The sequence below is a fragment of the Juglans regia genome, chromosome 13, assembly GCF_001411555.2.
Source record: "Juglans regia cultivar Chandler chromosome 13, Walnut 2.0, whole genome shotgun sequence".
NCBI lineage: Eukaryota > Viridiplantae > Streptophyta > Magnoliopsida > Fagales > Juglandaceae > Juglans > Juglans regia.
Window position 1 is genome coordinate 4,232,063 of NC_049913.1, and position 27,596 is coordinate 4,259,658.

Here is a 27,596-nt window from a genome sequence, read left to right on the forward strand (position 1 = left end):
GTATGCAGATGCAGTAAATCTACTAGGTTGTGTCTTTAAAGTTAGGGAGTGGTGGAAAATAAAATAAAATAATGTTGTGGCTTCAAGTCTTTAACAAGTAAAACTTACCTTCTTCATAGAGGCAGTTGAAAAGCTATGCCATCTAGATAAGGATCCTCGCTATTTTAATCGAAATGAATAGTATCTACTTAGTAGAAAACATGAGGTGTTTTGGCCATTTCACTTGTCAATCTAATCATTAATAACTAAATAATCAAAGTACTTCATATTTAATACAGCATAGATTAACGAAAATGATATTTAGCCAACCAAATTAGCGAAAGTTCAAATCTTGTTTATGATTAATGCGTCATAATGTTTGGAACTTGAAAATGCTTGTTCCGAGCATTATTACACTAGTAATAGGTTTAGCAACAGTTGTCCCTCTTTTTTCTTTTTTCCTTTTTTTGGGTTCTCAAATTTATGGGCAAATACAACACTAACAAATGCCCATGTATTTAAAAGTTGAGTTTAATCCCTAAGGCTGACACCTCAAAATACTAATACAATAAAAAAAAACAAGGAGAAAAGAATGGAAGGCGTTGCTGTGGCACTATGAGCAATGTTAGGGAGAGTAGGGTATTGATCTGGAGGGGGCAGTACACATTCATCGCCATTGAAAGAAATTCTTCTTGGGAAAGTCCATCCCTCTCTAAAAGTGAAAATTCCCGAATCTTTGTGCAGTAGCATCTCGGTTTGTACATTTCCACTTGGTCCCGATTGAAGTAACATGTCGTTGTAGTATTGAATCCCCCAAAACATCCCTGTATCATCTGAGAAAATGTGTTTCCGAGATTAATTATGATAACAGGGTTCCGAGAGTGTGGTGCACGGGACTAGAGTTTACTCTGCAGTGGTGGGTTCAAATAACCCTGCCTTGGAGAGGTTTCCCGACATAAGAAAAAGAAAATAGAATAAAAAAATATGATAACAAGGGAAGCAAGGGAAAAAAAAAAAAAGACTTTCTCACTTAACTTCACTTACTGATGTTTGCATAGGAGTTAAGGGGCTGGTAGTTGAAGCTGAAAACCTGAGTGACATTTCTCAAGTTGGGGTGGAGGGCCACCAAATTCCACATTGAATAATTTTTAACAAAATTTAGATTGGTGATAGTGATCTTGACCCTCCAATACTCCTTATAGCTTTGTTTCACATGCCAGTGCACCTGTGTAGGGCACATGTGGCGAGAACAGGCCACCAAAGGTTGTGGTTCTTCTTCATTTGCATGTGGTAGTTCCAACAAAGGAGGTGTCTCTCCAGGCCTGCCATTTTTAGGACAGAAAAAAACAGATTACCTTTGAAAATGGAGAAAGAAAAGGTAAGAGTTGCATATAAGAAAGAGCAAAGAGGGCTTACTTTACACATTTTGCTCCAGCTAGTTCTTCACAAGCACAGCTGCACTGGGGGCAAGGAACAATGGTACTGTTGTAAAATGCAGACAAGGAAACACAGCATTTTGGAGTAGGTGATGCTCGAAATTGTGAGTAAATACAGGTTACATTCCAAGTCTCTACACAAACCCGAACAAATAAGTCAACAGTAGAGTAAAGAATGGAATAGAGGCCTAGAGGTTGAAAAAAAGGAAATGTATATGTCTTGATCCCTTTTAGGAGTGACTGACTCAGAAGTCAGAAGTGTAAATTAAGTGATTGAAGTCTTAATTTGTTGAAAAAATATATTTATATAGAAATTTAAAAAAGCTCCTACCAAGAGCTTGCGTCCGTCGACGGCTTCCATCCTCTCTGAACCTGGTTGGTGGAACCTGAAATGCTTCTCCACAGGTATAACCAGGAAGACCAAGGTTGAAATTGAGGGGCATGAAGTAGCCTGCGTTGTTACCAGAAGAAGGTTTATTAACATTCATCCGGAAAGTAGCAAAATACATAGTAGGGTCTTGTGTCATTGAGGTCAAAACCCCTCCCTTGCAGCAATTGGCAAATTGCTTGTTATAAGCAGCTCCTGGAATGAGATCAACAATCTCAGGCCTTTTCTCACAGCAATGAGGAAGTACTTGACCCCTAAATCTAGAGCAGTTTCCTTGCTGAGTTGCCTCTGCCCCCCACATATCCCATATTGCCTCGTCTCCTCTCCATGTCCAGCTCAATTTCCAACCAGGCCGCTCCACGTGTCGAAATAGTTGGAAGTTGTAGATTGATACCCTTACCTGATAATAATCAATTATACAGAATACACAAGTTGATATCAGACCCCAAAAATGCATGATTTGATGCAGGCCAGAGTCCAGACAATACGATCCAAAAATGGTATTCTCTTCATTGAAATCAATATGATTGGGATGCAGGCCAAAGTCAAACTGTTAACAAGTCCCTGTTTATTTTTCTGAGCATATAGTTTTGGATACGCGTAAGATTAGTATCTGATTTTTCTGAGTTCTCAGAAAATTATGCATCAGCCACTATTCACTCCCACACTCCATACTTATAATTTTTTCATATGATGTGGAGTGTTAAATAGTGGCTGATGAGAAGAATTTTTCTTGAATAAATCACGAGGATTATAGCATGGTGGAGTTTCTGTTCAATCTTCTTAATTATAAACCCTAAACGGCTGGAGTGCAGTATGCAGAATACTACGGAACTGAGGAGGCAGCCATGCACCCGGCAAGTACAATGAAAAATATCTGATCTTTCAATATTCTACAATGAGGAAAGCCCTCAGATCATCAAAACCCAAACAAAGAGTGGGATATGAGATGCATAAATAAAAATAAAACATCATGAAATCATTAGAAAAAAAAAAAATAGTGAAGAACTTACGTCATATGTGTCGCCATTGTCAAGCATGAGATCCCATGTAATGGTTATATTGGCTTGAGGATCCAGTGGATCATACCCATCTGCGTTTTGAGTCAAATTGACCCCAAAAATATTAAGAAAATAAAAAAATTCAAATGAATGAAGAGTCAGTCACATTCAGTGGACAATCTTTAAGCAAAGAAAAAGGGTACTTACAAGATGGTGAGATGGAGCTGAAGAGAAATAGGAAGATGAAAATCAAGAGTGGCATACCCCTTGATCTTTGAACAATTAACATAAACGAGTTCATTTTCAAAACCCAATCAATATAAATTAAACCGCAAATTCTCATTCCTCAACACAGAATCATAAATCAAGACAATAAAACAACCTCTAGTGTCCAACATATAATTAATTACGTGTTGGTGTTAGATTTTGAGAGTGTTTACACATTCAACGTTCACGCGAATTGTGATCCGCGGCATCTGGGCCGTTTGGGTCTCTCTCTCTCTCTCTCTCTATCCCCTGTTTTCACCTTAATTTGAGTTCATTCTTCGTAGCCTTCAAGTTTAATGCAGTTTTTTGTTAAAAAAAAAAGAAAAAACAACATTAGCGTAATTAAAGATTAACGTGATCGGATATACTTTACAAAGAAAAATGCTATCTGTACTTATAATTTTACTTATATAATGATATATGTGTTGATATGTCAATTATTAAAAATAGTAAAAATTTTAAAATTCGAATTTTGAAATTAAAAATAAATATGTAAATAAACACTGATGAAATGGGTTACAACTCAATACGTATAATGTTTGCGTATAACACTACTCCTTCGTAAAGGAATTAAACAACTAATTTTCGTACCCCTCTTAGCCACTTTTTTTTTTTTTTTTCTTTTTGGGTTCTCCCATTTTGAGCCGAAAGCATCAGATCTATTCCTGAAACATTGGAATACGTAGGTGGCAATTGTAAACTTTCTTCGGCCCAACTCCTTACTGAATTATTAAAAATTCGTCAATTTGACATTATTCGACTTTTTTTGTTTTTTGTTTTTTAGGTTTTGGTTGCAAAGAAGAATGCCAAACTTAAGAGGAAGATCAGAAAACAACTAGATTTCAGAGCAGAGTTTAAAACTGAAAAGAAAATAAAATAATTTGCCTTGTTTGTTTTCGCAGATGAGATGAGATAAAAGTGAAAGTTGAATAAAATATTATTTGAATATATTTTTTTAATATTATTTTTATTTTAAGATTTGAAAAAGTTAAATTACTTATTTTATTTTGTATGAAATTTTGATAAAATTGTAATGAATGAGATGAGAATAGTTGTGAAAACAAACGAAGCCGAAAGGCTTGCCCCAAGGAGAAGAACATTTGTCATGAGATTACTCTGTTAAAGAAGCGTGCGTCTCTCATCTTTCCGGCGAAAAGAGGATTCAAACTTCTTTCTTATCACGAAGGTTTACCTAAATCAAGACTATCTTCATTTGCAGATCAAACGTCCATGTTCCATCCATTCCCTTTGATTTCTCCCACAAATCTTTTGGTGTGGGGGGAATCCATTTCTCTCATCTTCAGAAGAGGAGAGAGACCACATATTCCAGTCATAAGCTATGATGAGCAACGTTTTTCTGGAAAGAATTGCAGATCGTGGGATGGACGAGATAAGATACTGAGCTTATTGAAGAAACTCGACAAAGTTCGCGAAGCGCCATTGATCGAAGCCCCAGAGTTTCGCTGAAATCCAGAAGGCCGCTTCCAGCCCAAATCGTAGTAGCGTTTCTTTCTTTAGCAGGGCACCAAGACCAGCCAGCACAGATTTAAAGTCCACAGTTATTGTATTGTGTCCATTTATTCAACGGTTATAATTGAAAGCAAAATTAAAAGCTCTTAAAATTTCATGAGAAAAATACAAACTGCAACTTGAAATACAAATTTGCAGAGCATATAAATAATTTAATATATGAAATTGATGGAAAGAGTGTCTTAAAGACAAAGAAGAATGAGCAAAAAAAGATATAATTCTAACGTGATCAAGTCCATGTGCGTCCAAACAGTCTGCAGTGTTTAAATTGGATGGTAATATAAATCAGATCTACTGTCACCCATATACCATACACTTCTTTTCTTAATAGTTACATGTTGCAAAAAAAAATCCAATTATCTATTTTTGTTGCTGAATTTCTTCCCACCATTAAACCAAATATTCAATGTTCGCGATATTGGCAGAATGACACTGATAACATAAGTACCTCAAAAGTGGATGCAGCCAACATATTGGAAATTCAGAGTTTCTTGATGACCATCACACGTGCCTACGTCTCTTAACATTGTCCTCAGTGAACCTCTCCCAATAATTATGATCAAGGGTGCTCAAGTCATCGAGTTCCGCAATGGCCAGCAAGTATTGGGTAAGCTTTACAAGCTCCTGATCGTTGTCTCGACTTGAATGAGCCTTCTTGAATGGCTTGATTATCAAACCATTTTGCGGGTTCATCACAAAATTTCTTCGCAAATCATCAAACATAATCGTATTTCTTGAACTGTAGAACTGAAATGGAACAGAAAGCGTCAATCTGTCAACTTCGTCTAACTAGGAAAGTATAAAGAAAAGGCAATAATTCCTTATCCAACATAGTATCTGACATGAAACAGCTTGAGAAATTTATAGCATTGAAAGGTGGCTATTCTGTTCTTTCCAATACATTAGGATCAAGATTATTAGGTAGCAGGAATAAAAAACTTAAAAGGAATTCAAGGAGATCAAAATGTCAGTGCTTTTTTCCCTCCTATATTTTCAAAACCAATCTCCTAGGGTTTGGTTATAAGTTCAGTTCAGCAGTAGCAGATTAGGGATTGAGAAGGACATTAATGTCCAATTATTCACTGATCCTTCCAAGAGTGTCAAGGTTTGAATTTGACACGATCAATTGCAGGAGTTCCAATCATTTGCTGGTCATTCTATCAGTTCTTTGACAAGATGGACATCTGAGCCCAGTTTGAGAAGCAAGAGAATTATGTACTTTTTATGGGTAACTTCATGTATATAGCACACAATTTTCCGTAGAAGACTCTTCTCATTCTATTTCTCTTGTGATACAATTTTATGACAGTCCCAACAACCTTAAAACGATTTAGAAAATGAAACAAATACAGATCATTAAAAATTTATCTCGTGCCTATACCTCAGGGAAATGAGCCCAAATTAAGCCTAGTGGCTTGCAATCAAAGACACCACGAGAATCCGATTGCACCGTGATCATTGCTAAGTGGTCCAGAAGAGCTGTGATTTTGTAGTTAGGATTGCTGAGTACTCCTAACTGTCCCATCTTTAATTCAACCCACTTGATGCTGTACAAAGAATATATAGCAATAATTTCACACCCAATCGGCAAAGTATTCAACACATTTTATTTAACACTCACAACAATTTCCAAAGATATAATTGAGAATCCTCCTAATCTTAAGTGTGTGCAGTAATTATGTCTTTCAACATTACAGCTGAAAAAAAATTAGAAAAGTTAAAAAACCTTTTTAAGCAAAAAGGGATACCTGGTTGCAGACCAGATCATGATATCATATTCTGCATAGACAGCTGTAAGAAACTCATGTAGATCTGTACAGAAAAATTCAGAAAAAAAAAATTCAGTTAAACATGCAGATAACATAAAAACATGCAACAAATAGACCACTTACAAGGCCGCATTAATTCAAGTGGGTTCTCTGCTGGTGAACGGTGATCAAATAGAGTATAATCAATATCTAGAACAAGCAGCTTTTTCCCTTCACGACACGGATTCTTCAGTTCAATCTACAATTCAACATATGAGAAATTAACACCCTCACCAAGGCTTGCAAAAGAAGCACCAAGCAGGGCAGTCTGTTTTACATGTCTTATACTAAGTTTTGATATGAATGTACTGTATAGAATCAACACGAGTCAGTTATAAAAATGCTTTAATATCTGCCAACAGTTAAACTGTGTGCAGTCTATCAAAACAGGATAAAATACCCTCTGAGAGATACACTACAGTTGGTAAAATGTCGAATCAAGAACTGCAGGGAAAGCATTGGTAATTACACTGCATAATAGTCAGTCAAAGGAAGCACATACAACATGGGTGGGGGGGGTGTTTTCTCGTCATACTAAATTTATGGTGGGGGAGGGACATTTGGTGTGGGGAGGAGGCTCTAGTGGACGCTTTCCCATCCGTTTTCTGAGTGACATGTGATTAAGAAGCTTCAGTGGCGGATCTCATGGATCGTTTAGGGGATCAAGTCCATTGGAATGTCACCTTTAGTAGAGCAGCTCAAGATTGAGAAATAAATAGTTTCGATGCCTTTTTCAGCTGAGTGTATTCTTCGAGGATGTCTAGACTACGAGAAGATAAGTTGTGGTGGACTCCTGCAGATAAGGGTACCTTTTCGGTTCGCTCCTTCTATAAGTCTCTTACTTTGCTTCTAAACACTCATTTCCCTTGGAGAGGATTGTGGAGGAATAAGGCACCTCCCAAAGCACTATTTTTCACTTGGACAGCGGCTCTGGATAAGATTTTGATCACTGATAATCTGCAGAAGCACCGGGTAATTATTCCAGAATGATGTTGTATGTGCAAGAAAGCTGGCGAGACAGTAGATCATCTTTTCCTACATTGTGAGACAGCTAGAGCCCTGTGGAGCGACGTGTTCAGTCAAATGGGGTTAAATTGGGTGATGTCTGCTACAGTGGTAGAGTTATTGGCTAGCTGGATAATGTCGGGTGGTGCTCCACAAATCAAGCTATGTGGAAGATTGTTCCTATTTGCATTATGTGGTGCATATGGCTGGAGTGTAACGAGCAAACATTTGAAGATAATGAGTGGACAATAGAGGAACTTAGAACTTTATTTTTCCGCACCTTATTTCTTTGGGCTATTGCTGTAGATTTTAATGGCCTAAATGTACATGATTTTCTTATTTCTTTTATAGTAAACTAGATAAGTTTTATCTCTTGTATACCACATTGTGTACTTGGGCTATGCCTATTCTTATTAATACTACCGTTTACTTATAAAAAAAAAAATAGTCAGTCAAAGGAAAAATGTTTTTAGACTTCTTATCATTGTCCTTTTATTCGACCTTACTTGAGCACTTTTTTTTTATAAGTAAACTTAAGCACTTTTTAAAATTGTAATTGTGGTTTTTTTTTTTTTCAAGTAAACCTATCTACATATGGAGGATGAGCAAGGTATAATTAAACAAACCAAAATATCATCCCTATTGTTCATGAAAAGGAATGGCAATTGTATTGAAAATGAAAAAAAGGAAGTCAGATGTCAATCTACTCTAGCATCATGAAATATCGTATACAAAATAATTTATTCCATCCATTTCAGGATTTTTTTGAGTGATAAACAGGATCAAAAGCCTAAAAAATCTCCAAAAATTCCATGATTGCGTAAAAGATAAAAAAAACATAACCAACCTTGTACTGATCTATTCGTCTCCTCAATTTTTGCTTATTCACTTCTTTATCTTTAACGTGAATGTTAACAGCTTCATCATTCCCAAGTTCAAAATCATCAACAACTTCTGGAGAGTCCACTTCCTCTACGATTAGATCATCCTCGATGGTACTGGAGATTCAGTTCAGCCCAATGTTAATTCAAAGAAATAAGTTCAAAATCCAAAGGACATCACAAATGTCAACAGTCAGCACTTGACTAAACATCTCATCAACAACACATGTACCTCTTATTACTCTTTTTTCCATTTGAATTTTTATGACACCTTAAATGTCCTTTTTTCGAATTAATGATACTCCAATATCTACCATGATCGGAGCCTTATATTATATACAAGCATCCAAAACACCAATCAGAAAGGAGTTTTGCATTTCATCAGGAAGAAGTGCAGAACTTTGGTCCAAACTCCTTGATTTTCACCCACCAAAAAAGTCTTGTGACTGAGGTATCTTGCCTGACATCAGTTTATAATATATTTACAGATTTGTGAATATGGTCCCTCTTATATCTTCCTTCAAAAACATGCTTCTACTTTCATCTTTTAGGAAGGGTTACAACAAGGATGATATACCTCAATCTAATGAAAAAACAAAAGGTAAATTATCTCAATTTATTGAAAAAAACTAAAAAACCGATTTAAAGACTATAATCAAATGCAAGAATAATGACCTTTTTCATTTTTTTAACGCGAGTTGAAATTCCATTATACATTAAATGAAACCCCATTAAGGAAAACCCCACCATCAAGTATGCCAACTAAATTAACCTAGTTGTATGTTAGGGAGGAAGGCCCGTTAAAAGAAAACCGTCAACAAACACTTCCTTTTGCATTGTTCGTTTAACATCAAAGTTTTCGTATTTTAACAACGACGATAACGTAGAGTAAACCAACCAGGTGAACAACAAAACAGTCAAAACACACCCAAACACATAGAGGTTGTAACAGTAATACTAATACCCAATCATCGTCATCTTGAGGGAGGACTTGAGGGGAAGTTGAGAGAGCAAGACAGAGTCATCGGCGAGTTTGGATCCAAGGACTTTGGGATAGAGAAGCTTCTGCCGCTTCGGCAACACGTTGGTGACCTCGCAGATTCGCCGCTTCAACTCGCCCATCGAGTCGTCACCGCACACTCGCACCGTATACTCCTTCCCGCTCCACTTCACTGTCAGCGTAAGTTCCTCCTCTGGCAGAGACAATGTTGTCGAAGCCGACGCAGCCATTGCTCTGTCGAAGCTAACCTCTCCTCCTGTTCTGTCGCACGCTCACTCCTCTCCGGTAAGAGTAAAGACTCGTACTAATTACTCACGCTTTGCTACTAATATTCTATTCTATTTGTTCTAACTTCTATTTTCTTTAGAGAAATTTCGCACATTTGAAAAAAAAAAAAACAAACAAATTGAGATATACGAGTATATAATTTTATTTTGAATTATTTTATTCTTAAGTATAATTACGTCATTTAAATAGTAAAATGATCTCATCTATTTTTAGAAAACTTCTCAACTCATCTAATCTAATCATTATAACTTTTTCAAATTCTTATATAAAATAAAAAAAAAATCAATTTTTTTAAATTTTAAAATAAAAATAATATTAAAAAAATATATTCTAATAATTTTTTATTGAATTTTTTAATTTTTATCTCATCTCATTTCATCTATAAAAACAAACTAAGCCAGTTTAGATTAAAATGAATAAGATTGTGAATTTCTGCCGTTGGTTGCAGTTGAAAAATACAACTCATAAATTCGAGTTTGCATCGACCAAACAAGCACATAAATTGTAATATTTTTAGCATGCCCTTAACCTGACAACAATAATGTTTGAAAGCTAATCCACACGTACGATTGTAGTCTTAAATAGTGAATTTATCAAAGTTATATTTTGATCAAAATTTAATTAGATTACATAAAAATTTATTGTAGTGAACTTAACAAAATTACGGTAGTTTAAACTTTGATCATTTTCATTGGCCAGATCTTTTAAGTCTAAATTGCTGGTCAAATATTATTTTGATATAAAAATTATCTTTTTTGTGTGCTATTAATTTTCACGAGCTCACAATTTTAAAAAATTCATCTTTATTTCAAAGTACGAAACGCCCAAATCTCAAATTCAACTACAGAAGACGGACAGTCTCCATCAATCATCATGTCAATGACATGACATCATCTTGTTGGAATGCTTCAACTTCTAATTCTGTAATATTATGATTAGTTGATGTCATTTTTTTTTTTTTAAATCTAATATCATCTTTAGTAAATTAATGTGTACTTTTTTAATAATAAATAAATATTTAAATTACAATTAGAATAAAAATAAATAAAAATGTCAAAGTTAATATTTTAATAGAATAATAATAGATTTAAAGAGTCTGATATTTAGTGTTATTAAAAAGTAACTAATTAAATTTATAAAAATAAATTCTCTAACTAAATTTGATACTATTAATGCTATGAAATGGTAAGTAATTCGTAAGCTACCACTACAGACAAGAAACCACGTGGATCCAGTTCAAACACCACAACCATGGATTAAAACCGCATGGATCCAGTTCAAACACCACACCATGGATTAAACCACACGAGTGTTTTCACCTGAAACTGAAACAAGAAAAAGAAAAGAAGAAAACAACAGGAAAACAAGCATTGTAAAGTTTTATTAGGATTTCATTATTTCTCCTTATGCTTTGAAGAGAAAATGGGTAAAAGTGCAGAGCCGGTGGCCAATAAAAAATAATAATAATTAAAGAGAAAGTTGAAAGAGAGAGAGAGAGAGAGAGAGAGAGAGAGATGAATAGGGTAGGTTAAATTCGGAGAGCCATGATGATTAACATCTACTAGTCTTCAAAATCCGTTTCTTCATCATCGTCCTCGTTGTTTTCTGCATATCTCCAACCATCCTCAACATTGTCGCGGTCTTCCTCTGTTTCTTCACTATCTTCTTCCTCGTAGCCTTCTTCTTTGAGCGGCCATGGTTTTTTCATTACATTCACAGGGATAGCAGATGGAGTCGAGCCTTTACGCTGTGCAACTTTTGGAGGAGGCAACTTCAAGTTCGGTTTGGGCCTACTGCTTTGTTTCTGATTTTTGCCATTTGCACGTTTTCCAACATAGGCATCTTGGTCACTGGCTTCATCCATTTCATTATCAACATTAGCTGGAGCATTCTCTGCATTCTCGTCAGACATGTGGCCAGGGTGCCCTTTCCTCAAATGGAGTTTAAGCTTGTATTCGTGGATGTAGGCCTTATCACACGCTTCATAAGGACATGCATAAGGGCGGTCAGATGATGCAGAGCCATAAACCCCAGAAGAAGGCTTGGGAGTTTTGTTCTGCTTCTCTGTGGGAGGTGTGTATTTTGTCACATCCATGGTCACACTCTGCAAATTAATGGTGAGATCAGTAAAATAACATGGAAAGAAGCTATTGTACTAATTATGTCGCCTATAAAATTTTGGTGCTTATTTTAAATGCAGAGGATGGTCCTTGTGCTAGAAGGCATGCGTGAAAACGGAGCTTACAAAGAAAAATAAGAACTTTGCCATAATTTTGTTGACTCTTGACTCCCATGAGTAATGGAATAAAATCTTCTTTAAGCCTATTGATTCTTTTTCTCCCAGAATGTCAGGGTTGAAGGCAAGCTACAAATTGAGTACCTAGCACTACTAATTTCAAGCATGAACAAGCCAGTGCATGTTCAAACAAAAGATCGGTCCAATGAATTGAAAAACCCGAGCACATAAAAGATCCTGTGTATGCGTGCCCATCGACGACTCTACCTAGGGCTAAGAGATTTCATAACCTGAACTTTACTTAACCAAGACAGGATCAGGTCTTGAATAGCATTTTGAAAGAGAATCTACTCTGTTTTCCAACTCTTATGTCTGGCAGCCACACCTTGTTAGAGAAAAACCTATACAAACACAATAGCTAAAAGGTTGCCTGAAATCCAAAATTACCAAAAAGCAAAAACCTCAATAATACAGATGATTATTGGGGATGCAGGTACATGGTTTGAAATAGCATTTATTGGTTGCGCGACTCGATAAGAATGAAGACCATCCCTTCTAGAGGTAGGATTAATCCAATCGAAAAGATAAGAGACTCTACTTTGGATTTGTGCAATGGAGGCCTACAAATGAACCAGCAGCAAAAGAGGATCCATGTTTGAGTTTGCGTCAAGACAGTATTTCATGTAAAGGCTCAAAAGCAAATCTGCAAGATTTAGTAAAGGAAGATGGGCTTTCTTTCAAGATAGAAGAATTTAGATGCCCTAAAAACTACTTTATGGTAAGATCTGACAAAGCTAGCACAAGAATATGTCAGTAACGGCAGAAGCAAAGAAGTGGAACCCACCTTTTCATGGTGAGATGCAATGTGGTTCTTCAGCTTGTACTCATGAGCATATCTCTTTCCACAATCTGGGTATGGGCATATATGATAGTTTTCTTGTGAATGTGTTTTCATGTGTGACCTTAGGTTGAAATCCAGAGAAAATGCCTGCAATTCATATGAGAAACTTGTCAGAACAAACATATGTGCGGGCGCACTTACACACGTGATTGCAGACAAACATACTCATAAAGAAGCTTTTTGAAGCAGAAACAAAGACATGATTAATCTGAGCTGGTCAGAGTATAATAAGGTACAGGGAACTTCACAACAAATTGATGTCAGGTCAAGAACAAACAAGAAGATGCTTGGTTGACTATGGCACTATCAATTAATTTTTTCATTGGACAGAAATCTTGTTTGACAGATGGATCATATCTGAACCAGAGAGAGAGTATCCAGGTGCTAATACTGCCACTTTCATTGAAGGGGAGGAAGAAAACAACCTTCCCATCTCATACTCTTAAATTCAACTAACTCTTGTATCTTCATATAACAGTCAACTTTCAGTTCGAAAAAAAAATTCAGACAGAAATCTGATTGTGGAAACAAATACATCAACAAAACCACCAATCAAGTGAGCATGTTTTCCGATTGCCTCCTAAAACCGAAATGTGACAAAGCTGTGAGAAATCTTGGCCATATGTCAAGCACGGAATAAACTGTGTACAAAAATAACACTTAAATAATCTATTATAAGTAAATAACACTCATAATATACTTGCGTACACACACACACACACACACAGAGACATATATATGAAAAAACAGCATAGAAATAATTCAAGAAGAATCTCAGTAGACAGATTAATTACCTTACCACAGCCTTCATGAGGACAAATGAAATCTCTTTCTCCAGTATGAATGAGAAAGTGTCTTTTCAATTTTGAACTATCCAAAAATTTCTGCCGCATATACAAACTCTTTGAGAATGTTAAATAATCACAACGGGAAAAGAAAAAATGAAATGTAAAGCAGAAAAAAGAATGATTGGTGATATTTTATAATGGTGAACAACCAGAGAAGGAGACCAGAAGAGAAGTTGTTCTAAGCACATATAGATATATCTATATATATATATATATTTATTAATACATATAATGTTGATCGCACTCAATCCAGTCCGACAACCCAGCCATATCTATATGCGGTTTGGCAATTTCAGACTACAGGGTTAACCCCAAGGGGTTGGCCCAAGTAGTGAAGGCCATGGTCTTGGGGTATCACTCCCTTCAAGGTCCAATGTTCAACACCTCATGAGTGCAAACAATCATTTGAGGCCACACCTTTTGGTGAAAAACCAGCAATTTAACCAATTTCATGTAGGGAAACTTCCGAGGGTGCAGTGCACGGGACCGGAGTTCACTTTGCAGGGGTGGATCCGGAAGGCCCTGCCTTGGAGAGGTTCCCCGACATAAAAAAAAAATTCAGACTATAGGGTTAAGTCAAAAAGTGAAATCTCCAAAACTTACAATGCCTGCGTTTTCTTTTCTTTCTTCCTCCAAGTGATTTGAGTTCAATCCATTCATGTGTTCTTGTACCATCTCATGAAATTCCCATGATTGTGCACCTCAAAAGATTACCTTATTCTTAATGCATAATTGATGCTTACCTCTTTCCTATGAGCTTAAACTTTTCTTTGCAGAATAGGATTACCTCTGGATACGTGATTCTTATTTAGTTTGTAGACTTTTTTCTATGGGATTTGTTCCGGTCCAGTTAAGAACTTGTTTACCAATCAAAGTAGAAGGTTTTTTAATTTTTATAATTTTTGTTCATAAGGTAAATTTACTTAAGACAAATGGACATAGAAGGTATACATTCTACGTAAGTGGATCTTTATACTCAAACAAATTGAAGTTGATTAATGAAAATTGAGTGGTTTGCTTTATGAAAGGCTTCTGCTGTTCTGCTTCTAGAGTTTTTCCAAATCATTTTCTTCTTTCGTGGGTCCTGTTCAAGTTAGTGTTCACAGACTAATAGACTATGCATAGATTTAATTTGAACATCCTTAGCCTCTTTTGCTGCCACCAAATCAAGTTCCTTCCCTTGCCCCATAAAATCCCTAAAACCATACTTATTTCCCAAACAGGGCCGCCAAACAACCTATCAAAACCAGCCAAACCCAGCTATTGCTGCTACCAGAAGGTTTTCTGCAACCTAATGTTCTCTGTTTCAGCCCCTTTTCACATTAGAAATCCAAGCTTTCCAAGTCAAATTCAAACTACAAACCTAAACACATTTTTCTATGATTCATAGCCCTAGGACCTTGAGTTTCAGCACGAAGTCCTCCACATAAATTCATGTAGATAGGTTTTCCAAATATGCTCTACATCAGTAACGATACTGCTACTTCATAGTGGCCATTTCATGATGCAACTTATCATAGCCTCAGATCATTGAAATTTAGAACTGTGAACCAATTTCCACTTCCCATAGTTTTGTTTACTTAGTTCAAAATTTCTATTTTTAAAAAGAACCTGTTCAAAACAAATATTGAGAAAAACAAGGAATCTTTTTATAAGCAACATTTTATTTATGATTAAAAAAAAAGGCATTGCCCAAATACATGGAGCATATAGATGAGAAGAAAAAAAAAAAAGAACTAAAAACAAATACCAAAGGGAAAAGAAAAGGAAAATAGCCAAGACGTTGGGCAATATACCTTTCCACATCCTTCATAATGACAAACATATTGTCTCTCTCCATGGATGTGAGAATGCTTCCTCAAAGCACCGGCATCAATAAAGGTCTTGCCACAACCTTCATAGCTGCAAAGGAAAAGTACTTCAGTCGTTGGTTCTGGTTCTGGCTCTGGTGCCTCTAGCTCTTTTGCCTTTTCTTTCAAGGCCTTCAAGGTTTCCTCTAAGCAAAGAATGAAAGAGAAACATTAGGCCAAACTCACATGACAAAGCACTAAAGGAAGTGCTGCATTCTTGGAAGCTTATTGCAGTGTTGAACTAAGTAATTCAATACAGGTACATCTGGGTTAAAACATGTATGCTTGTGGTTGATCTTCTGATTGTAGACTCATTTAATTTCATACACTGTGACATCAGAAATATTTATGTCTCCTCTTCTAATAAACCCTCACTTAAAAAAAATAGTCACCCCCTTCAAAAAACCATCTGCACCAGAAGTTGCAGTTGAATGAAAATCTGTTTAGTTTTTAAAAATAAGAAAGACACATTCATACCATTTGTGAGTGAAGATTTCCCCTACCGGGAGATAATTGAGAAAAATCTTTTAAAAAGAGGCTAGGTAAAAAGCAAGTAAGAAGTACCTGTGACCCATTTCAAGACAAAACACTTCCCACCAGTTGCTACAACATCTTGGGGAACCCTAAAATGAAACCAAGATATTATCAGCATGCAACACACAAGAAAGGATTAAACAGCAAAACCAATCATGTAGGCTTGTAGCGCACAAAGATCTCATAGAATACTCGATTCTCAAGTATCCCATTGGTTCTCAAATAAATAGAGAGAGCAGAAACGTGTATCCCTTCTTCAAATCAGAACCGAAGTGATAAGTTAATGATTTAACTATATTCAATTGAAACTCCAAGAAATCAATAACCCAAAACATAACTCATTGGAGATAAACCCTGCCCAACGTAATCCAAGATTTTACTTTTATTTCTCCTCCTCATTGCCACAAACCAATCAACCCACAATTGAGACCCATTGACTGATATTTTGTATGCTTGGGAAAATAGAAAAACAAAACCCACCACTCAACTAAACTTCAAGGCTAAATTAACCACCACACCCGAAGCATTCTTCCTTTATAACATGTCTCAGAAACCGAACAAAGAACATTATATAGCATCTAAAAAGCTTAACTTACTTTTCTATTTTCCTCAATTTTATTGAAAAGAAATAACAACATAATTGAACCAATAAACAGATATTCTCGTTATTTAACCAGAGAAAAACCACAAACGAATCAGGCTCGTGACCAAATTATCTAAAATTTTATTTTTATTTACATAAATTTTCTCTGGAACCAAACAATAACAGTTATTTAGCCCTACAAACTGCACAATAGAACAAAGATTAACCAAAAAAAGAAAGAAAAGAGTAATTAAACCAAAAATTAAGAAGAAGAAGCATACCACTCCTTAAACCACTTGACTGCAGGGGTCCTGGACTTTATAATGGGGCGGCGTTCGAATAGATTGTGATTGAACTGCGTGTCCATCTCTTTGTCCGTTTGTCCTCCTTATGCATTCAACGCGAACTTTGTGAATCAATGGAGCCTTAATGGGTCAGAGCTTGGGTTAGGGTTTCGACCAGGGGAAAATAGAGAGGTGAGAGAAATTAGGACAGCGAGCCAGGCAAAAAGCTCGAGGTGACTCGGCCATGTCCGGTAGGATTAATCTGTTTGGTGCTTTGAGCTTCGCGGACTGGAAGATCGAACCGTACTCGACCGAATCACGTTGATTCAAACGAACCAACCGGCCGGTCTAACTATTTCGTAACCTTTTTTAGGCTAGGAACGAGGAAGAGCAAATAATTATTAATTTTTTTAGATATGACTCCTCCTAAAACGTCTTGATTTTTTATTTTTTAAATTCTAACCCTATGCTTCATTTCATTTAATTAAATATTCTTTCTTCTATAGAACAACGTCATGGAATGAGCCATTAATCTAGCTTGGTGTCAATTTAAATTGTATATAAGGGCAATATTATCCAACTTTAATAGCTAGCATGTATAGTACTGACACTAATCCTGATCAAAATTTAATACATGTATATGAGAAGACCTACCGTCGTAAAGAGATTTCGTAAAAATAAATTTATAAACTGATATAATTTTATGTGATATATTATATCAATTTTATAGTGATTTTAATTTTATAATTTGACGTGTCACATCAAATTATATTAATTTTAAATTTATTTTAAAAAAAATTATTTGTGACCAAAACATTTCTTATGATTGGTATTTTTCATCCAGTTAAAGAGAATTCTGAGAATGTAAGCTTATTAATTAAATCGATTATCCAGTTAGACAATTACCCAATATGACTTAAATCGATATAAGTACGAATATTTAAACCCTAGAAGTGCAATGAAATGTCAAACTTCAACCCAACGTTGGACAACTAAGTCCCAATTTGTATTCGAAAAGTGTTTCATCTTATCTTATCATTAAAATTTTTTTAATTTTTTATATAAAATATAATAAATAATTCATTTTTTTTAAATCTCAATTCAACTTTACTTTTTTAAATTTTAAAATAATAATAATATTAAAAAATAATATTCTAATAATATTTTTCTCAATTTTTATTTTTTATCTAAAATCATCTTTATTTCATCTTTAAATCTAAACCAGCCCCAATACATCTAATTTCATCCAAGCCCAAGGTGAACGTAAACATGGATAAGTAGTGTGCAAATTCCGCTTATGAGACTTTATCTAACTTAATTATTGTTAAGATATAAGTTATTTTAAATAATTAAATCTACATATTTATAGAAGATAAATAGTAATGATTTCACATAATATCAAAATAGAGATTATAAACTCGAACACTAGCTTTACATTTAATTTAATTTAATTTAATATTTAACAGTGTTAGAATGTCATAAATAACTTTTTTGGCCAACTTTTACTTGCAATTTTCCACAACAAAAGTAAGTTTGTATGGGTGAGACACGAGAGAGAGTTGCATAAATAGATGTTGGACCAAATAAGGAAAAACTAGGGGCCGGGGGTAGAAATTCAACAACAACCCCATCATATATAGAATGAGAGGGATCTAGCTATGTTAATAGTCCATGATCAGCATGAAATGACAGGGCATCAAAAGCAGGGTGGGTAGCTTTGTTATATTCTGTGCTACCAACTTTTGGGAGCCTTGTGTTTGGAGTGCATGCGCTGCAGATTTCCAGTCTTCATCTTATGATACTGACTTTTGACCAGCCTCTCTGAGTTCAGTGCCCAAACTCAGACTAAGGTTTTGAGTTAATTAACAACTCATTTGTGTGTTACATCAGCCAAAACCTCCTTCAATAATAGCGTCCCACTTGATAGATGAGAATGAACATGATGATCACCTTGTTTTGTAGCAGCGCATGATCTTGCCTGCAACCGGGAAGCCAATTTTCGACGCCTACTCAGAAGGACCATTCTCTGCAAAAGGCTCGTCCAAATAGGAAATCGAACGCGCTCATGAATAAGGGGATTTTCCATCAACGTAATAATTTCTGCAACTGAAGGACGAACTTGATCTTCATTTGATGAAACACAACGCGCTGCGATGCATAGCATGTGTCTTATCGTTGGCTCCATGAAAGTAGGCAATGCAATCCTCGGGTCGCAAATCTCAGAGATACGTACTTGGTCTTTGATCAAAGGTATTGCCCACTCCACAATGGAAGATGGAGCCCTACTCATATCAATGGCTTTCCTTCCACTAATGATCTCTAACAACACCACCCCAAAGCTGAAGACATCATTTTTTGTGCTGAGCTTGCTAGGCGTAGTGTAACATGGATCCAGATACCCAATAGTACCAGCGGGTTGACTCACCTGACTCGGCGAGTCGAGTTGCAGAACCGCAAGTCCAAAATCTGCCAACTTTGAGTTCCAATTCGAGTCAAACAAAATGTTTGCAGACTTAATGTCCCTGTGGATAACCAAAGGCAGCCCTTCGTGAAGAAAGCGCACTGCCCGGGCGATTTGGGTGGCGATTTCCACGCGTTTAGGCCACGTGGGTGGTGCAGTGGAAACATGAAGCAAGTCATGGAGAGAGCCATTGGGCATGAATTCCATGACCAGGAGTTTGCCGTTGGCCGAGTCTTGACTCGTTCCCAGAAGGTTGATGACATGTGGGTTTTCCCGCAAAGATGACAGCACTCGTATTTCGTTGTCGACCTTTGACTTATCGTGAAGAGCTTCGGGGCTACGCGTTGGCTTCTTTATAGCAACGAGTTTGTTATCTTTGAGTACGCCTTTGTAGACCGATCCATGGCTCCCTCTGCCAATCAGTCTTGTGGGAGAGAAGCTCTGTGTCGAATTCACAAGTTCTTCGTAGTCATATTTTTCCATCTCCTTCTTCTTTTGATCGTGAAGAGAGTTATAAACTAATCTGAGTTACAAATACTCGATCAAAGGAAACATGGTTTTCTTGTCCGCTGAGAGCTTCAATATCAAGGGAAAAAAAGCGTGGGAGAGAGGCTTAGCTTTTGTAGAGAACCCAGAGAATAAAGAGGCTCTGGCCTCTGGGAGACATCAAAAGGAAAAAGTAAATATTATAGGAGAAAGCAAAAAAGGTGGAGAAAGCTAGATGAGAACGAAAGAGTTGAAAGAATTATTGTTATAACAACAAAATGGGGTCCTAGTTTAAAGGGAAAGGTTCCCTAGTTCCTAGCCAGCGACGAGATAGATGACCTTTAGCTGGATATTGGGTGACGGGTCACCCCCTACCTTTTCTTTCTTTCCCTTCCACTAAACTAAAATACTTTGATCAATTATTATTATTATTAATTTCTACCAAGAATCTCTCAACTAAGGATATCAATAATAATAATACCAATAATTACTATATTATAAATGTTTAGGTGGCAGCAAAGATACGATCTTTCCAAGTGTCATTCTTTTTTCATCCTAATCTAATATATAATAATAATCCTATTGTTAGTGGGATTTCAACAATACTTATTGCCTTCCAAGCTGTTCTGTTGTGGAAGATTCTTTAGGCCCGACACTTTAAGAAGAGAAAATATATTTGTAATTGTGTAATTATTTTTAAAAAATAAAAAAAAATATAGATTTTATATAAAAAAAAAATTAATTTTTTAATAATAAATCTCACTATTTTTTAAAATAATTACGTAGCGTTTACAAACTTTACAGTTATATGCCTAAGAACATTATGCCTATATATATATTAAAAATTATTAATTCATCACATAAAAATTAAATCTATAAAATAGCATGATTTTATAGTCAAATTATATATTTAGTTTTATGAAATTTTTTTTATATTTTTCTTTATGTCTAAACCACCATTTCTCCTATATAATAAATATATAACACGTTTTAGAGCTCATATGGATTAAACGAACATCAAAATAATTTAGTGGGCCGCAAGACAAATTAAGTTCAATCATCATGACATAATATATAAGCACGGTGCATGTCAATGCATATAACTAACTAGTTTGATGGATTCTAAGCCACTGATCATAGAAAGAAAATTATAGGACAAGCGACGTGTGTGTTTCTTTCCAAAAGCGAATATCATGAACCGACCTTACACACGTGGGTAGACCACACAAGTGGACTGGTCTATGAATATATCCAGGTATGTTTGATACGAAGCATATTTACATTTACCTCAAATCAATTATTGATAAAATTTATTAATCTTTAAATTTCTCATAAAAAGTTAAAATATATATCAACCTATTTCATTATACATTCAAATATATCTCAATAGACTCACAAAACTCACTCAAACATTTTGGACCCGTTTGAATAATAAGATGAGATGAATTGAAATGATTTATGAATAATAGTTAGATTATTAGTTGAAACTAGATAAAGATGAGATGAGATAAGAATCTCACCCCTATATCTAAACAGGTCTAACTCAATAGTATTCACAAATCAACTCAAATAATTCGAGATATCTCAACATCCAAACGTAGTCTTAACTATACGTGTGTGCGCGCCGAAAGTGTCCGACTAAAATAGCTTCAATCGCCACTCCAAAGCACCATTTATATCTATCTACTCTGCATTTTGAGTGGGTCGTGTACGAAGTACGAACACATCAAGTGTGTTTAGACTGTAGAATCTTTTTTTCTGATCTGCCGTGCCCTTCCCAGCTTGCATTATTATTATTAGATCCTTTAGATTTAACATCGACTATGCTCCAACCTTGGATCTCCATGAAGAACATTATGAAAGTGCATAAAGTAAACAGACTTAGCAAAAGATCACAGAGAACAGCTGGGAAAAAAATGTAGCTCATAAAGTTGATCGGAAGAAATATCTTTTCTGCTTCGTATTTACAGCTCAGTAGTCCAAACCTCTATATATAAAAGCCCATCAAGCGTTACCCTGGGTTCTTTTTTGTTTTGGGTCGTATTTGGGCTTCAGTTGAGAGCCCGTACGGAGAAAATATAAAAAGCTCGGTATGGGTTATAGATAAAAGAGAAGGAAGATTTCTTAATTTTTTACAACATTAGAGGCTGTGTTTGGTAACTGAAGTGATTTATTATTATTTATAAATTATTTATTACTATTTATAAATTATTTATCTTTATTTTTATTATTTTTTATTATTATTTATAGATCATCTGATCACCTTAAAATTCAAAAATTGCCGCAAATACTGTGGCATTTGTTTCATTTCTTACATGAGAAATGTTTGGACTATCCAGATTGGGTCTCGAGAGTGTCTACTGATATATATATATATATATATATATTTTTTTTTTTATTTAGGGATTAAGTAAATATATTTTTTAATGATGTTATATTTTTTTAAAAAAATTATAAAATATTAAAAAAAAAAACATTAACCTTCTAGAATTTGTCGTGTTACACGACCCTTCGTACGTCTATCATTACTACTGTATATAAATTCGAATAAATCCGAATAGGAAGGCGAGGACATTAATCCTGAGAAAAGAGACATGGCATGTCGGGTGGGAAAAGATCGGACACGCCAAAAACACACAAAAGACTGACCCTACAGTCTACCACAACCGATTCCTGCCCTCACTCGTTTAAAATGCGCGTGGAGAAATTGACCCACTGACAAAACCAACAACAGCAATTATAATTCCTGCCGTAATTCAAAAATGTTTTTGTAAGCCCGACAAGAGAAAGGAGGACGTGAGCAGCAGGTGAGGTTAAAATCCAATTTATTACGATTAAGGGTAAATTTGGAGGATGAAATGAGAATTTTATATTTTATTTTAATATTTAAAATATTATATTTTAATATTAATATTATTTTTTATTATTTATTATATTTTATATAGAGATTTAAAAAATGTGTAATAATAAAATGAGATGAGATAATAATTTTGGAGCAATGCTAGGTACAGTCTCCACTTGGGGACTGTATGTGCAGGTCTAAGCTATTTTAACTTTAAAATTTTATAAAATTACAAAATTATCCCTCCTAAAGTAATGTTTTCTCTCATTTAAGCATGTGTCTGCACATGCAGTTCCCACTTCAGGACTGTAAATAGAATTTCTCATAATTTTATATCTCATCCTACCTCTCAAACATGTCCTAAGATTTAGTTTATAATTCTCAATTCAGTTTAATTTTAAATTAAATATAATATTTAAATATTTAATTCTCAAATTATTAAACATATTTTAACTCAAAATTTATTTACATATGAGATGCATACTCTTTTTTAACTCAATACATATTTATATATAAGACACACAATATTTTTTAATTTTTTATAAATATATTTAAACTCATCTTAACATTTAAATATATTTAAATTTATCTTAAATAAATCTTACAAAACTCACGTAAAAAAAACTCAATTTATTATTATTTATAAAAATTCAAGTTGTCTAAATCAAAGTCAACACATAGTTCACCACTGCGGCACCACCATCTCTAGTGTTGACGTCACTCTCATCTTTTTTACTCAGTAAGTAAATAAAAAGGGTCTACACCGTACACACAAGCCCCGCCATCAAGCGGCAGTTAAAACAGAAGCGGTCAATACTTACTCCACACGTACACTGATGCATTGACACGTGTATACGATTTTTATGAACTTATGCAATGAGAGGAAAAACAAGATGTTAATATATATATATATATATATTTTATAAGTACAAGATGTTAATATATTTACAAATAGAAAATAAAATTTGAAATCTGGGAGTTCTGATTATTAACATCAGTCGCTAGATTATGCAATCCAAATGAAGGAAAAAAAAAACAAAAAGTCGCATAAAAATAATTAATAAATCAATGATTTAAATGCACATAGGATAAATCAATAAGATTAGGTATATTCCTTCCATCTTCCTTTAAAAAAAATGCAACTAGGATTTATCTATTCTTCAAGTGAAATAACACACCCTTGTTTTCACAAGTACTCCCTTTTCAACGTGTCATTGGCACGTCGTTCTCGGAACGGTTTTGTAAGTACGTCTTTATTCATGTCATATCAGCCTTTTTTACCTTAGCTATTTAAGTTTTTATTAAGACACTAGCATGTTTAAAAAAATCATGATAATTATTATTATTTTATAATTTAGTAATTACTTCCACCTTTGGATAGCTTTTGTCAATTATTTTGATCTCATCGACCCAATCAGACTCTAGGATATCAACTTTAGTAGTAAATTATTAGGATGTATTTAGATGTTAACTTGAATTGAGTTTTTTATTAATAGTATTGAGTTAAGATGATAAAGTGGGTTTTATGGAATCCATTTAAAACGAGTTTAAATGTGTTTAGATGATAATATGAGTTTAGATGTATTTATAAGAAGTTGAAAAAAGTTATGAGTCTCAAGTGTAAATAAGTGTTGAATTGAAAAATATTGTAGATCTCAAATGTAAAGAGATTTTAAATTTCAATGAATTTAATAATTTAAAAATTAGGTATATAGATGTTAGACTTAAACTTAAAATTAGATTGAATTGAGTTGAACTCATATGAATTTAACAACTAAACGAGACCTAATTTAAAAAATAAATTTTAAAACTTGAATCTTACGAATCAAATTTTACAATTTAAATAATATATATACTAGATAATGTGTTCACAATATATATACACTTGAATACAGAAGAATGCTGAGATTTCTTCTAACAAAGTGTTGAAAGGCTTCTTTAAGATTATGATCGAATCTTTAATACAATAAATTTTGCAAACAGAAATAAATATTGGTGGGACAAAAAATTTCAAATGGTGTCGTTTTAAATCTCTGCTCGAACGTACATTTGTACCTCGAGTTTAGCTGTTGTGTGCATGAGGAGAATTATCAATGCTCGACAGGGACGCGTGAAAGTTTGAAAAACTTTCTACATATGGGCCAAAGTACAAATGTGCCCTAGTATAAGGGGCAATGCTATAAAGCCCAATTTATCAAATTTTTACTTTTTACCGTCCGCCTTATAAGGGAACTGAAATTTAGATCACTAGGATCCTTTTGGAATTTAGATTCAATTCAATTTAATTTTAAATTGAATCAGATATTTAAATATTAAATTTTAAAATTATTGAATTCATCTTAACTTAAAATTTTTATAAAAATATGATCTATAACTTTTTTTAGGACTCGTAATCTTTTTTAACATTTTCATAAATACATATAAATTTATCTTAATATATAAATATATTTAAATTCATATTAAATAAATTTTATAAAATTCATTATATCATCTCAATTCATTCTATTTATAAATAATTTAATTCATTTTAATTCAGTTTAAATCAACTCAATCTAAAATCCTGAGCAACATTCGGAAGCCTGAAAAAGTTGCAGCTTTCTTTTTTGATTTTTTTGTTTTTTCCTTTGCCATTCTGAGGACGCAAATGTTCATTTTAGTTGCAGCTTTCTTTTAGTAATGGGTGTCACGAATCATGTTAAGCACCCATTTTACTGTGCTTGTCAGAGAAAGTAAATTGGTGGGGGATGAAAGGTCAAAAGGGTAAAGTTATTGGGAACTGAAAGAAATGAGGATCAGCACTGAAATATCACAGATTGGGGTGGGGGCATATCGAAATTTAATTTTTACAGAATCTCAGAAATGCAAGATCCAGTGGTTTTTAGTGGTCTATATTTGAAGTAGGGCAAGTGGGGCTGAATGTTTCTGACAGCCTGTGACACCATCATTTTGGAATGTGATGTAATTTTAATTAATTTTGTTAGGTGGAAGGGGATTTAAGAGAGAGAGAGATTGAATAATACAAATAAATAAATAAATAAAATAAAATAAATAAAAAAGCATGGGAGAGGTCACCATCAAGAATCCCTTTATATATGGAGAACCAAACAAAACAAAGAGGGTATGATGTATGCACAGTATTTTCCACTGTGACCACTGTCAAAGACTAGCAGGCACTACAGTGAAATTAATATAGCAACTATACATTAAAATGACATATTCACCCATCAACCATATATCCAACTACATTTATACCCCCTCACCTAAATTGAGTAGCTTGGCTTTCTTTAGTTTTCAATTATTGTGGAAGATTATGTTAATGGATCCTTTAGAATAGAATATTGCTAATATATCTAAGAGATAAAGATGTGGATTGCGTTTTGTGTGGCTATTGGAATTAATTATATATGATGATTATCTGTTCAAATTAAATTAGTCCTAAATGAAAAGAGAAAGTGGGTCCATGTGTACAACTTCATGGCTGATTGGTGTTTTGACATTACCAAATTTTTCTTGATTTTTAAATATAAAAAAAAAATGAAAATGATATGGGCAACCCTTTCAAAAACTTTAAACTTACTTTTACATAGTGAGTTATTTTTATATATTATATAAATAGTATAAAAAATAATAATAAAATAATAAATAATAATGAAGTATTTTAAGAATATTTCAAATATTCTCAATATCTAAACTAGACCCGAAATTTGGTTGCCCCTAACGATGATACGACTAGTTTTTTTTTGTAATTATTGGCCAGGGCCAAATATTATATTTTCATACCGTGAAACTTTAACAAAGTAAAATTATTTTATCTCGAAGAGTAATTAGTTTTAATGCATGATCTCATTATTTAAAAACACGCCTATGGACTTTAGAGATCAATTAATAATAAGGGGACTAAAATGCACTTTTCAGTCCATAGTTAAAAGCATGCATCTACATATTATCATGCATGCTAAGAACATTTTTTTTACCACGTACAAATTCAATTCACATACACTTGGCATTTTTATATACTTCTAAGAATTATTTTATTATAAAATCAGTGTGTAGAGTATACAATTCACACATTTTAAATCATAATATTTAATTTGTATGATTTGAATTTTAAAACTTATTTTCTAATTAAATTATGTCACGTAAATAGAGGTTTTAGAATAGCGGCACTCAACTTCTAATGGTCTCAAAAATTGCAAGTTCCACACAATAAGCCTCACATAAGTACAATGCAATGGTATATATGTATGAGGATCACATATTAATTTGCATTTTACAAGTTTGTGATTGGTAGAAGTTTTGATAATTTTCTGTACGTCTTGCCCATCACTGTCTTCTAAAGTGCTAGCGTGGCTTAGTGAGCATCTATGCTACATATATGCATACATGTTTGCATGCACGATTGCCTTAGAATGCGCGATTTGGTCATTATTTAGAATAGGATTTCCATTTTAGTACAAGACATCAAACGATTAAATTGATTGGTGTATTTATTTGCATTGGCAGTGAAATAGGTAGGTCGATATTAATTATCGGGAGTTGTATAAATACTCATGATTTTACATAGTTTGATTAACCTGTGTCTGTAGGTTGACATGACATTATGGTATGAATACTACATAACATGATGTTCTGTCCATAGAATCCAATGATTCAAAGCCTTGTAATTTGGTGGACCATTTTTTTTTTTTTAATCTTCGTTAAAAATTAAGACAGTGACTCGACATATATAATAGTTTGTATCCAAAGGAAATTGACTCTTTAATTGATTTGAAAGTTGGGATGGGGAGATCATGATATATAGTTGTAATCCGCAGATTGGGATTGCCAAGTTGATAAAATAAAGAGTAATACTATTCTTATCAATGATTTATACAAATGCTTTATACCGCTGTGTTTTTTTGTATTATTATTTTTACTTAATGATTAAGTAAGTATTTTTTAATAATATTATAAATTTTTTTTATTGTTTTAAAAATATTTAAATATAT

At 34.1% G+C, this 27,596-nt stretch overlaps 4 protein-coding genes across 4 annotated transcripts; all 4 read right to left on the minus strand.

Annotated features, from left to right (window-relative positions):
- Positions 1–251: 251 nt before the first annotated feature.
- On the minus strand, positions 252–3,275 carry LOC109007001 (COBRA-like protein 6). Its single transcript, XM_018986465.2, has 6 exons — positions 3,012–3,275; positions 2,817–2,896; positions 1,747–2,203; positions 1,396–1,549; positions 1,024–1,301; positions 252–812 (listed from the first exon to the last, which is right to left on the minus strand). Exons 1-6 carry the CDS (start codon positions 3,145–3,147, stop codon positions 532–534), a joined length of 1,386 nt encoding a protein of 461 aa, XP_018842010.1. The 5' UTR covers positions 3,148–3,275; the 3' UTR covers positions 252–531.
- Positions 3,276–4,800: 1,525 nt separating this feature from the next.
- Positions 4,801–9,620, minus strand: LOC109007003 (ubiquitin-like domain-containing CTD phosphatase). Its single transcript, XM_018986468.2, has 6 exons — positions 9,260–9,620; positions 8,262–8,412; positions 6,494–6,608; positions 6,350–6,413; positions 5,983–6,148; positions 4,801–5,348 (listed from the first exon to the last, which is right to left on the minus strand). The coding sequence occupies exons 1-6, from the start codon at positions 9,523–9,525 to the stop codon at positions 5,103–5,105; spliced, it is 1,008 nt and encodes a 335-aa protein (XP_018842013.1). The 5' UTR covers positions 9,526–9,620; the 3' UTR covers positions 4,801–5,102.
- A 1,317-nt stretch (positions 9,621–10,937) lies between these two features.
- LOC109002317 (zinc finger transcription factor YY1-like) lies at positions 10,938–17,144 on the minus strand. Its single transcript, XM_018980004.2, has 6 exons — positions 16,817–17,144; positions 15,983–16,041; positions 15,365–15,564; positions 13,515–13,604; positions 12,664–12,807; positions 10,938–11,687 (listed from the first exon to the last, which is right to left on the minus strand). Exons 1-6 carry the CDS (start codon positions 16,900–16,902, stop codon positions 11,145–11,147), a joined length of 1,122 nt encoding a protein of 373 aa, XP_018835549.1. The 5' UTR covers positions 16,903–17,144; the 3' UTR covers positions 10,938–11,144.
- A 1,094-nt stretch (positions 17,145–18,238) lies between these two features.
- LOC109002318 (serine/threonine-protein kinase-like protein At5g23170) lies at positions 18,239–19,964 on the minus strand. Its single transcript, XM_018980005.2, has one exon. The coding sequence runs from the start codon at positions 19,761–19,763 to the stop codon at positions 18,690–18,692; it is 1,074 nt and encodes a 357-aa protein (XP_018835550.2). The 5' UTR covers positions 19,764–19,964; the 3' UTR covers positions 18,239–18,689.
- Positions 19,965–27,596: the final 7,632 nt, after the last annotated feature.